The sequence below is a fragment of the Pristis pectinata genome, chromosome 7, assembly GCF_009764475.1.
Source record: "Pristis pectinata isolate sPriPec2 chromosome 7, sPriPec2.1.pri, whole genome shotgun sequence".
Taxonomy (NCBI): Eukaryota; Metazoa; Chordata; class Chondrichthyes; order Rhinopristiformes; family Pristidae; genus Pristis; species Pristis pectinata.
Genome location: NC_067411.1, coordinates 40,500,315 through 40,513,753, shown reverse-complemented (window position 1 = coordinate 40,513,753; position 13,439 = coordinate 40,500,315). Strand labels below are relative to the sequence as shown.

The following is a 13,439-nucleotide window of genomic DNA, read 5'->3' as shown; positions in this document are numbered from 1 at the left end:
CCCACCTGCCCTCTTTTGTCCACCTATCACTGCTCTGCTTTTCCCCCCTATATATTGGGCTTCCCCTTTCCCTATCTTTGGTCCTGAAGAAGGGTCCTGACCCAAATCGTTGACTGCCTGCTTTTCTCCACACGTGCTGCTGGCCTGCTGAGTTCCTTCAGCATCCTGTTGTTTTTTCATCTAGATTCCAGCATCTGCAGTGCTTTGTTTCTCTTCCATCAAACTTCTTATTTCACAATATTTTCATTCTTCCCTGGCTACAGGAGCAGCTAACTTACTTACCTCTCCCCCTGGGGTCCATGCCTCAGTCCCCTTCCCCTGCAACTTGTTCTCTCTCACATGCCCATTAACTTCTCTAATATTCCTACCACCTGCACTAGGGGCAAAAAAAACCCAAACTGCTGGAGGAACTCAGTGGGTCAGGCAGCATCTGTGGAGGCAGAGGGATGGTTGACATTTTGGGCCAAGACCCTGCATCAGAACAATTTACATGAAGTGATTCGCATGCCTTTTGGGAAGTGGGCGGAAGCTGGAGCCCCCAGAGGAAACCTAATGCGGTCACAAAATCTCCACTGACGGCACCTGAGGACAAGACTGAACTGGGGTCTCTGGACCTGTGTGGAGGCAGCAATATCTGGAGGAGCATTCGTCTCTGAGAACGGGATGGACCTGCCGAGAGCTTTATACTGTGCTTTGCTCATCCTGCCTCCATCTCTGGGAATTCTTTGGCTGCACTGATTCAGCTTCCAGGATTTGACAAGTCCTGCAAGCAAAGTCCCTCTCCCGCTCAGGAGCGCACCCCCTGGCAGCTTTGTAGCTTTGCTCTGATCGTTTTTTTGTTTGAAGGTAGTGACAGCAACAATTCTAATCCTTTAGATCCTCCAATTATTAATTGAATTATACAGGTTCTCCCCAGCTTATGAATGCCTGATGTACGTACAACCTGTATGTTGAACGGGCATTTGGGAGGCCGGCGGGATGGATTTGCCGGCTGCTGTGGGACTGCAGGCATCTTCTGCTATGTGGCCACACTTCTGACTTCTGAATGGTACATATTATGAACAGTTCACAGGAATGGAACCCTGCCATAACCTGGGAGCACCTGTATATTTAACTGTGTTTGTACTAAACTATCCAATAAATTGGACTTATCTAGCACCCCTGGATAGTGTAAGATATTCCAAAGTATTGCACAAGAACATTTATCAAACTAGCCACTTGGGGCGATGTTGAGTTTTACTAATCTAAGTCTCCGAGGTTTTAAGAAGCGTCCTTTGGAGGAGAGAGAGAGAGAGAAGCAGAGAGGTTTTGGGGAGGAGTTTGAGTTTGAGACCTTTGCCGCTAAAGAGATGGTCATGCAAAGAAAACTGGTGATTGACAACTCCCTCCCCGAACCCTCTCACACTCCAGCTATTTTTGAATCAGAAACAGATTTATTATCACTGACTTATATGACGTGAAATTTGTTTTGCGACAGCAGTACATTATAAAGACATAAAATGCTATAAATTACAAAAATAAATAAATAGTGCAAAAAAAGAATAACCTGGTAGTGTTCATGGACCACTCAGAAACCTGATGGCGGAGAGGAAGAAGCTGTTTCCGAATCTTTGAGTGTGTGTCTTCAGGCTCCTGTGCCGCCTCCCTGATGGTAGTAATGAAAAGAGGGTATGTCCTGGACGGTGAGGGCCCTTAGTGATGGATGCTGCCGCCTTGAGGCACTGCCTCTTGAAGATGACCTCAATGGTGGGGACAGTTGTGCCCGTGATGGAGCTGGATCAGTCTACAACCCTCTGCAGCCTCTTGCGATCCTGTGCATTGAAGCTTCCGTACCAGGCTGTGATGCAACCAGTTAAGAATGCTCTCCACCGTACATCTAAAGAAATTTGTGAAAGTCTTTGTTGACAGGCTAAATCTTCTCAAACTCTTAACATTTTTTACAATTGCTTCATTTACTTTTCAGGTTCTCTGACAATGGAATTGGCTTGTCATTTGCCAGGTAAGACTAATGGACTTACAATCACAATAGAACTGCAAACCCTGGAAATACATGGAGGCAAAAACAGAGGCCAGCATTAGTGCTTAATGCACTTTGTTCATGCTGAGCTGTTTATTTCCCCCTTGACCCACTGAGAACGTACCATAGTTGCGACTCCTTTCATCCATTAGTTACTGTCCGCACTGCATACACTGCCTGCCCTTGACTCCACTTGTGCTTTAAGTTGGCTAGCTGGCCGTCATTGTTTGCCATTACTGTAGATGTTTGTAACGAATGCATTGCGCAGGCCTTATTAAGCCCACTTATATTTTGGGGTGATTTCATGTTGAATCTACACCAGTGCAGAAATTGTGTTGCACCATTAAATGTGGCTTCTGACAAAGAAATTGCAGTCCCAATGTTTGATTAAGGAGTTGAGTTTTTTTAAAGTAGAGGCATTAGTAATAGATCTGTAGTCCAGAGGTTATCAACTATTCAGCCATTGGAAACGGTTATTGTTTATCATGTTTTAAACATGCCCTGATCTAATCGAGTGGTGGAATGGGCTTGAGAAGCTGTTCCCACCTGTCACAGCCGTCACATGTCAGGCATTCACACAAAAGACTTCTACAATCTACTGTGTAAGGACCAAATGGTTCACAGGGTGGGGGCTTAGCCAACAAGGCCAATATTTGTTGCCCAAAACTCCAATAAACTGGCACCTTTAGGGCAGAAGTAGCAGATTTTTAAGACTATTGGATGTTCTTCCTACTAACGCCCAATACACAGCAATGTGATAATTTTTTCAGTGAAGCTGTTGAGCTTAAAGAGAGTGGGAAATAGAATTGGCAAGTTTCAGCGTGTGCGGCAAAACAAGCTGAAACGTACCAGCACTCTGGACCGTGGTTCCAGTCACAACCTATCCCACGTTTCCGACCCTTGGTGTTCGTGATCTTGGCCCCGGCCTGCAGTTAGAACACATGGGTGAGTCAGGTGCTGAATGATAAGATTTCTGAACAATCAAATACTGGATTATCAGAGCTTTACTGAAGCTGTAGAGACGTTGGTGTGACTTGCTGCCTTGAATCACTGCAGACTGTACTGGGGAAGTCCTCCCACAGTGTTGCTAAGTAGGGGTTCCAGTATTTAGACCCAATGACAAAATATCAGTGATTTCTTTGGCCATTTGGGAGGGGTGTTTGGTGGTGTTTTCACGTGCCTGCTGAACTTGATCTTATGGTAAGAGGTCAGGGGTTTGGGATGTGGTGCAACACTTTGGCAAGTTGCCACAGTGCACCTTGTGAATGGGACATGGTTGAGGGAGCACTGGTTGTTGGATTGCAGTCAATGAAGTGAGTTGATCTGTCCTGGATGGTAACAGCTATTGCAGAGGTTGCAGCTGTACTCATTCAGGTTAATGATGTACCTCGTAAAGTGTCAAAGGAAAAAAGCAGTACAGTGTGAAGAGGGGAGTGGTGGTAGGGACTGTATACTCGGTGTTTTAGCAAGAGATAAATACTGTTTTTCCGCTCTTGGGAGGTCTATCCCATTTACTTCCCTTCTCATTGGTTCATTTTGAGGTGGGTGAATTGTGTGGGTTTTGTGTTGGAACAAAAGTATTTCAAAGGCTTGTGTTCTCTTCTAATGAACAGCTTTTTCTACACAGTGACGGAAGCTTCCCAAAGGATGAAGGTTCAAGTCAAGTAATCTCAGAATCCTTGTTCGTTGGAGAAAGCAGGAATTATGGATCTCAAGGAGGCCAAAACAAGTACTGGGGGGTTGGTGGAGTGGAAGGAAAAAATCGTACCTTGCCCAGAGACAAGTAAGACACTGAAGTTAAATTCTGAGCACTGTGGGAATATTTGTGTACGTGTCACACCAGATCTAGGCTTGTGTCCCCCGAAGTGTAGAAGTTCAGGCAGCACTTCAATTGATTAAAGTTTGCAGGACTTTGAAAGGAATTATTTAGGTAGATGTTTCTTTCTATTGTTTGGGAGTCTCGGTGTAGGGGATGTCTCATTCAAATTAGACCCTTGTCATTCAGCAGGGAAGTTTAAGAGCACTATTTTTCACATGCACTGTGATCAGTGCTTAGTTGATCATTTTAAATGTGAGATCGACAGATTTTTATTGAACAAGGGTGCAAAAGAAAGGGAATAGTTGGGATGCAGGTTAGCCACAGCTTTGGATGGTTTGAGCGGTCGAATGACTCTGATTCCCAAGGTACAATTGATGTCTGAGTGTAATCACTTGTGTACGATACTGAGATTTTTGTGAAGACCTTAGTAGTCATCTAAGGGCAAAATCCCCACAGCATTTCTCATCAAAGGTCCCAAGTAAAGATGAGTTGGCCCATCCAACCTCTCCTAACGTGGTTCTGTGACTTCCATATATCATTGTCCCCTATTCTCAGAAGGCAACTGCTGATATCTAGCCTACTAATTTTTCATTTCATTTTTAATCAGACATTTTATAAAAATGAAGTCTATTGAAGATTGAAATAAGCCACATATGCTTTATGAAATCTAAACCCTTATTTAATTAAATGAATCCACCTTTATCAATCGCTTTCTGTTTACATACCATTGTTAGATCTTTCCATTTCTCTTACATTGCACGCAGTGAATCACTGTTTTCTTTCACCTCCTGTAATCCATTGAAAACTTGCCTCTTTTAAGCACTCAGTAAATTGCTTGTACCTTACAAGTCTTAAGGTGCTACTCTTACTGCTGAAGACTTTTCACTTTTTTCATATTCTTGACAAGACTTAATTTACTATATGCAGTTTTTGTCTCTATACCTCAGGAAGATAGACCTACTTTGGGATAACTGCAGCATAGATTTACTTATTTTGCTGAGTTGCTTAGTAATGGTAATGATTATCATGCTACACAACTACAGACTATCAGATTAGTATAGATACACGTTTCCCATTTAACATCGGGAAAGACAATCAGCAATCACATTATCTTTGCCTTTAATGTGAGTTATCATGATTTGAGGGAAATTGGAAAAATTAGATCTCATTGAAAGGGATTGTCCGACAGAAGCTGAAAAGGTTGTTTCTTCAAGATGGGGGAATCCAGATCTATGGGGCATAGTGTCAGGATATGGGGTCAGCTGTTTAGGACTGAGATGAGGAGAAACTCCTTCAGTCGAAGGCTTGTCAATTCTTGAAATTCCCTACCCCAGAGATTTGTGGATACTCTGACACTGAATGTAGTCAAAGTTACAACTGACAGATATATGGACACCAGGTGAGAGAGAGATCATGGAGATTGAGCAGGAAAGTGGACTTGAGGCACAAGATCAGGCACAGTTTTATTGAACGATGCAGAAGGTGCAAGGAGCAGAAAGGCCTTCTCCAAATGCTATTTCCAATGTTTGTATCCCTCTGCACTTACCATCAAATGAAGCTTGTGCATTTCTGTAGCAGTAAATATTGCCTATAAACCTATTTTCTTCTTTTACGGAGAAATCTGACATATCCTCTTTTTGTGCCTTTCAAACAGGACCTTCCCAATACGAGGATTTCAGATTTATGATGGACCAATTCACGTCACCAAGACAACCTTCCAAAATTACATGGCATCGTCAGTCAGATTCACCAGTGCCATCGGATTCTTTCTGAAGAACCCGTGGCAACTGACTCCCAAGAACAGTTTCTCTTTGTTGAAATTTGACACAAATGTATGTATGTCTTGATATTTGTGGTATTGTAATATTAGTGCACAAAGATTTGAAATATTAGAGGTTATTATGAATCAGATTACCATACCACAGTCTCACCACGATAACTTCATCTGATGCCTTTTAACTGAGTGACGATTGATAAAGGCAAAGTAGTGTAATAGAAGATTTGGCATTGACACACATGAGGTGATATTAGGGCAGGTGACCAAAAGCTCGGTCAAAGAGGGAAGTTTTGTGGAGCGTCTCAAATACGGAAGGAGAGGTGGCAAATAAGGGAGGGAATTCCAGTACGTAAACCCTTGACCATTGAAAGCAGGGTGACTGATAGTGGAGGAAAGAAAATTGCGGGACCTGAAGGAGGCTAGAAATTAGAGTTTGGGGTTTATCGGAACTCAATGTGCTGGTCAGTGTATAATGATTCATATGTAAAGGTCATAGAGTCATACAGCGTGGAAACAGACCCTTTAGCCCACTGTGTCTGTTATCAACTTCTATAGAGCTCTTATAAAACTCTGACAATTTGGTACAGACTATCTGCTTTAATTTCAATTTTCCTCTCGTATCCCCACCAGGCACTACCCCTGCCAATTCTCCTGACTGCCACCCATCCATTACGAGGGATAATTACGAGGGATAATTTACAGTAGCCAATTAACCTACCAGCCAACTTGCCTTTGGCATGTGGGTGCAAACCAGAGCACCTGGAGGAAATCCACACTCAGAGGGAGAACATGCAAACAGACCTCGCCCAAGGTCAGGATTGAACTCTGGTCACAGGAGCTGTGAAACAGCAATGCAACAATGGGCAGGCACGGTAGTGTAGCGGTTAGTGTAACGCTTTACAGCACCAGCGACCCGGGTTCAAATCTGGCCACTGTCTGTAAGGAGTTTGTATGTTCTCCCCATGTCTGCGTTGGTTCCCTCTGGGTGCTCCGGTTTCCTCCCACATTCCAAAAGACGTACAGGTTAGGAAGTTGTGGGCATGCTATGTTGGCACCGGAAGCGTGACGACACTTGCGGGCTGCCCCCAGAATGCTATGCAAAAAGATGTATTTCACTGTGTGTTTCGATGTACATGTGACTAATAAAGATATCTTAAAAGATATCTTGATATGCTGCCCAGGAAGTATGGTTTTATTATGCCTTAGAGGTTGGGTATTGGCTGTTTGTACTTGAATGTGAGAAGGATTAATTGACACTTTTATCCATAAATTCAGGTGGATTATTTCTCCATTGTTTTATTTACTCACGTGAAGTAGTCAGGCCTACTTATAATCACCCTTGAGTTGGCGATGGTACTTTGCCTCACCTCTGTGGTCTGTGTGATTTATTGCCAGAATGGCTGACTTGGCCATTTCAGAGGGCAGTGGAGAGTCATACTACAGTGGCCCAAGGCAAGGAGGATAGATTTCCATCAGTAAGGGACATTAGTGAACAAGATTTTTATAATAAACCCAAAAATTTCATTACTGATACAAATGCTTTAATTCAAAATTTAAGTATTTGAACTTAAAATCTCCAGCTGCTGTAGTGGGGTTTGAACCAAGTCATTGGGCCACTTCTCTAGCTTACTAATCCAGTGATATAATCACTGTGCTACCGCACACCCTGTGTCACCCATTGTTTATTAATTTGATTAAGTTGCTGTCCACTTGTCTCTTATTTTGCCCTTTTGGTTCTTGCACACATTTTGTCAAGTCACTCACCTGTAATCAACCATGAAGCCAAAAATCATAAATCCAGAGGGTTGTTGGTATTGGTTCTCGGATGTTTTAGGATCCTTTCCGAAGGACAGCACTTCTGGCAGACGCAGAGCAGCATTCCCACAGCGCACCACTGCACTGCACTGGAGTGGGACTTGAACTCCCAACCTCAGATGAGAGTGCTATGAACTTCAGCTACTGTCCTAGGAAAATGTACAGAATATAAGAACACACAGGAGAAGCCCTGCTTCCACAATCTGCTCTAACATTCAGGAAGAACCCATAATTCTTGCCTCCCCACTACACTAATCCAAAGCCATCTGCTGGCTCCCTTTTATCCACCCTGCTAACTGTCCTCAAAGAACTCAAAGAAAAATAATTTCCCTTTTAAACCCTGTAGATTCTGTCTAATCCATTTTATGATTTTTGTATGTGCCCTGCAACTACTTAGTAATGTTTTCAAAGGGTCCGATAATTTATTTTAATGGTGTTGGTTGAGGGTTACATATTAGTCAGATTGCCAGGGAGAGAGCTCCCCTGTTCTTTGGCAATATAGATAGGACAGGGCAGATGGAGTCTTAATTTAAAGGCTGATCCAAAAAATGGCTCCTATGGCAACACAGCTATCTCCAGGTATTGCACTTAGATTTCTGTGCTTAAATCTCTGGAATGACCTACTGTCTGGGCACAACTGCTCTCCACTGAATCTATGGTCAATGATCTGTTTACATCACTGATTTGTGTTTAAAACCTAGGTGGCCTTGCGAGTATTTTTTGGCAAGCCAGGCCCGTGGTTTGAGGGCTACGATCTTGATGGCGACAAGAATGCAGTGTTCCATGACATCGATGGCTCGGTGACTGGTTACAAGGACACGTACGTGGGCAGGATGGACAACTTCCTGGTCCAGCACCCGGACTGCAAGAACATCACGTCCTGGTTTGGCTCGGTTTGCAGTGGGAAGTACGCTCAGGTATACAAACACAGCAGAATTATTTAATGTCGTTGTAGCATTTTGCATAACCTTGAGCAGTCGCAGAGCATTGGAGGGCTTTGGAAAAGGTACTCTTTGGAAAGTGCAGCCACCTATTTGTGCAGAACAAGCTCCCACAAACTGCAAGGTGAGGAAAATCAGATAATCTGCTTTGGTGATATTGAGGGATGATGTTGGCAACAGGAGAGAGTGCTCTGCTTCTGTGTGTTCTCATTATATAAGCAGTGTTTGTTTTTTTTAAAGTATAAATCCAATAAATGGACTTGATTGCTTTTTTCTCTTAGCTTAAAAAACATTTCATTCTGACTGATTTATTAACATAGTTTAATTGAATTTTACAACCTGTATGCCTAGTTATAAATATTTTAATTGGATCTATTTTGTGCACATACATTTAATTACATTTGCAATAAATATCACATCAATTTCCCCAGGTCTAGAAAAGCAGCTTTACGAATGCCTCAGGGTATTGCATGAAAACTATCTCACTTGATCGATTGACTACTGACTATAATATCAAGCATCCACATGTTTGATTGGATCTAATCATCACGAATAATCATTTATTTTCATGTTGTCTTTTGCTTCAGTTCTTCTCACTCTAATGTCTGCACCAGTCAAAGGGCAAAGTGAAGCTCTCTACCAAATTTAGTGGAACACCACTCTTTGGTTTTGTTACTGAAAGAGCCAGTGTGGTTTCTGTGCAGTGGGCTTCTATGTAGAGACTGGGGTTTAGGAAGAAATAAGGACGTGCCTTTGTTTATACAGCACCTTTCATAAGCTCAGGATGTCTTAAGATGTTTCACCACCAATGGTTGTAATGTAGGAAATGTCAGCCAATTTTCACACAGGAAGATCCCGCAGACAGCATTGAGACATTGGCCAAATCATTTGTTTTTGAAGGTAGTTGAGGGTGAGTATTGGTCAAGACACAAGGGAGGAGGACTCGTGCCCCTTTTCCAACGGTAACATGGGCTCTCTTATGTCTACCAGAATATCTTGGCTTCCATTTGTATAGCACAGTCTGGGTTATACTAGGGTGCACCTGCCTTCGCCTTGTGGGATTTGAACCTAATGCTTTCTGACTTGGAGATACCAATGTTGCCCGTTAGTTAAGTCAGATTTTTTTTACTTTTTCCAGCTTGCCAACACAAGCTGGCCCACCAGAATCCCTTACATTGGAAATCCTTTTGATTGAACGGCTAGTTTACTTAATGCAGAAATCTTTCCCACACCTTTGTAGGCTCCTCACCTTTCCGCAGACTGGCTCTCCCAAGGATTAACAAACTGGTCCTGTCTGCTTCATTGTGTTGCCATGGTTTCAACAGATTTGGGACTTGACACCACAACTATTGGAGGCTTGAGGGCTACCCTCTGAGCCATGTACTCAGTCTGAGGAAATGCCATTACATACCACGTGCGTGAATGTTCAGTATTGGAAGTCCGAGAACAAAGAGCTTAAACCGCTGAGGCACCTAGTCATTGGGTTCGTCGCTTGTCAGTGAACTGTGACTCTTGTTCCAGGTTTATATACAGACCCGTCGACCCCAGAACCTAACCATGACCATTGTAAGAGATGAATATTCCAAACATCCCATGACGCTTCGTGGAATCAACCAGCGAGCGGACTTTCAGCAATATCAGCCTGTAGTGATGCTCCAGAAAGGCTACACAATCCACTGGAATGGCCGGGCACCGGAGGAAACCTTCCTTTATCTCATAAACTTTAATAAGTAAGCTGCCGTATAATTCACCTGTCCTACTCCATAAAGTTAGCCAATCTCTTACTTAAACGTGCAGTCACAAGGTGAGACTGTTGACATAGTGAGAATTGGATGGTGGTGGTACAGGGAGTTCAGGTTAACTGTTCAGAGCTGTGTGAGAGGGGAAGAAATCTGTCCTAGATTGGTAATGTTAAGTGTGTGATATAGAAACATCCTTGTGTTATACTCTGTGTCTGACCTCTGGTTTATTGACATCAATGTATTGTGCATTTACTGCTCTTGATCTGAAGGTTGTATTATTTATCTAGTCAGCATTTGCTCCTTGAGGTGAGAGGTGTTTGTTCCACTACATGAAGCACTTGGAACGTCTGAAGTAGGAACAGGAGTAGGCCATTTGGCCCTTTGAGTTAACTTTGCCATTCATCAAGATCATGGCTAATCTTCAGCCTCATTGCCATTTCCGAAGCAATATCTCTATTTCCTTCAATTCCTGTCATGTCCCTCCTTAATGCTAAATTAAGAGTTTGGAGGCGAAGCCCACCACTATTAATGTGCAGATCATCCAGTGAGTTCAGGGGAGCAAGAGAGGAGCTGAAAGATGGGAATTTCCAGAGCTTGCTGGTTGATTGGCACCGCTCTGCCGATCGCTACACCCACAGACAGCTATCCTTTGGCTTCCCTGTTTTTTACAGTTTGTACATTAATCACCCATCAAGCTCGCTGTGGAGTTAAGGCTGGAATTTAAGCACTATAAGGATTTTTTTTTTGTAAATGTTTCTGAATTCCTGAATCAACCTCTGAACCAGGAAGGGAGCAATTTAGTCCTGATGCAGGGTTTCGACCCGCAATGCCTTTGCTCCCATAGATGCTGCTCGGCTGCTGAGTTCCTCCAGCAGATTGTTTGCAGAAACAATTTATACTGTTCAGTGTCAGCTGATTAGTTCTTAATAGACATATTTTAAAATTTTAAAAATGTATCTAAAATATTACTTTCTGTCCTGATGCAGGTTTTTGACCCAAAACGTCAACAGTTCCTTCCACACATCCCCCTGCCCCTCCACAGATGCTGCTCGACCTGCTGAGTTCCGCCAGCAGATTGTTTGTTGCTCCAGATTCCAGCATCTGCAGTCTCTTCTGTCTTCCTAAAATTTTTACTTTGTCTTTTTAAACGTTTGACACCAATTATAAGCTAAGATATCTTTATTAGTCACATGTACATCGAAACACATAGTGAAATACATCTTTTGCATAGAGTGTTCTGGGGCAGCCCGCAAGTGTCGCCACACTTCTGGCGCCAACATAGCATGCCCACAACTTCCTAACCCGTACATCTTTGGAATGTGGGAGGAAACCGGAGCACCCGGAGGAAACCCACGTAGTCACGGGGAGAACGGACAAACTCCTTACAGACAGTGGCCGGAATTGAACCCGGGTCGCTGGCGCTGTAATAGCATTACGCTAACCGCTATCTGCCGTCCTTCTGCATCTGTTTCCTCGTTCCTTGAATCTCATTGGTTAAGGACCTGGTCCCTTGGGTTATAGTTGTATTGTTGCCTCTGCTGTGCTTTTAACCTCTTGTGTTTCCTAAAGTGTGCACCACAGTGAAATCATTTTGGGGTAAAGGATGTTGGGTGGAACTGCGCTCACCATCAGATCATCCACTCCCAACAAGATGTAATCCATCTGTATCAAGCACTCAGCGATCAGCAACTAATGTCGAACCAAGCTCCTTCAGCACAGTTTTGTATAATTATCCAGAGCTTCAGGTTGGGGGAGCATTGACTAGTATCACAATTTTATTTGTTTACTGGGCTCCCTGAGTTACAGAAGATCTGACTTACAGAAAACGGACTTTAAAAATGCTTCAGTAGGGTGTGGGAGAATTTGTGTAAAGAGAGTTGCAGTAAGAATAATAAAATGTTTCATGGTATTCATGAATAACTGGACACAGTATATATTCCATTACAGGCAACCCCTGTATTAAGGCCATTCAGGTTTTGGATATTCACCCCTGCAGAATTCACAAATCACTACCCAAAAATTTGAGATACAGAATACATTTGGAATTTATATGAAAAAAGTAAATAAATGACAAAGTTCATTTCTTTTCAACTCGTGTTTCTTGACACAAGTGCAGATGATGTGGCTTCACGCTATGGAAAATCACAATAGGAAAGGTCTTCTAGGAATGCAGACCCCGGTAACACAGGGGTCCCCTGTAGTTTAGTTATGGGTAGTGTTAGTAGGGTGAATATTCAATGAAGTGAATGAATTATAGCAAGGGTTTGTAGAGCGATACGATATGGGTTACCATAGAAATGGACGTTTCTGACTTACGGAGATATTGGCTTATGGACAGTTCCCAGGAACGGAACCTTACCTAACCAGGGGACTGTCTTTAATTTTGTGCTCTTTCTGAATGCAGCTGTTTTAATGTTGGATTGTCAAACTTTGTCATCATATGGTGAGGAGTCCACACAAACTTCTTCCCACAGGCCTCTGTCAAACTGTGGTCCTGGGCTGGGCTGAGCTGATGGTTTGTATTCTTGCCCACAGGGGAGACTGGATCCGAGTGGGTCTCTGCTACCCAAAAGGATCTGCCTTCCAGGTTATGGCTGACATCTACCAAAGGCAAAACTCAACAGCTCACGGTGTGGAGGATTTCCAAGAGGTTGCTTCTCTTGAACAACTGCAGAATAAACCAGGGGAGAGAAAATACTACTTTGACAATGGTACTGGGTATGTCACTCTTTGCTATTTGGGCATCTCCTGACTACATATGTAAATAACACCGACAACTGACGAATTTTTCTCTCTTGCTTTTCGGTGATGGCCTTGCTCCATTTTCTATTGTTCCTTCAGCTTTACTTCCTGTGATATTAAGACACTGTATATCCTTGTTCGCTGTCAAAGTACCAAAGACCGAGATGGTCCGATACCCTTAGAGTTAGAATCCCTGCCTTTGCTATCTCGAGGCTGCTCCAATACACCCCTCTCCAGTCACCTACCTTCCACGCTCCATGTACTGAAGTCAAATCTCTGCTGCAAAGTCCAAACTCTTTTTAATAATCGTTTTCACTGGCAAGGACAGCATTTATTGCCTATTCCCAAACCGTATAACAAATCATTCTCACCTGAGGCTCACTGACCTACTCTTATGTAAAAGTCCTCATTATTTTCAGTTCTATTCATGGCTTGGCCCTCTGTAACCACCCCGAGATGCTGAGAACTCTGCATTCCTCCAAATCTGGCCTTCTGTGCATTCCTGTATTTGATGTGTGACTGTGACTTCTCCTGTCAGAGTCCAAGCTTTCTCTCTCTCTCCTCTGCCCCCCTCCTCTCTCCCCAT

General features: G+C 43.2%; 1 protein-coding gene across 3 annotated transcripts in view; it reads left to right on the top strand.

Moving 5' to 3' along the window:
* Positions 1-13,439, top strand: part of cemip2 (cell migration inducing hyaluronidase 2) — an 84,102-nt gene that overhangs the window by 52,974 nt on the left and 17,689 nt on the right. For all 3 annotated transcript variants that reach the window (XR_007956613.1, XM_052019210.1, XM_052019209.1), the window contains exons 14-19: positions 1,964-1,999; positions 3,645-3,800; positions 5,491-5,668; positions 8,130-8,345; positions 9,891-10,099; positions 12,647-12,829. Coding sequence is in view for 2 of the 3 variants with exons in the window: in XM_052019210.1 (XP_051875170.1) it covers positions 1,964-1,999; positions 3,645-3,800; positions 5,491-5,668; positions 8,130-8,345; positions 9,891-10,099; positions 12,647-12,829 (978 nt within the window). In the remaining variant the exon portion in view is untranslated. The remainder of the gene's footprint in view (positions 1-1,963; positions 2,000-3,644; positions 3,801-5,490; positions 5,669-8,129; positions 8,346-9,890; positions 10,100-12,646; positions 12,830-13,439) is intronic.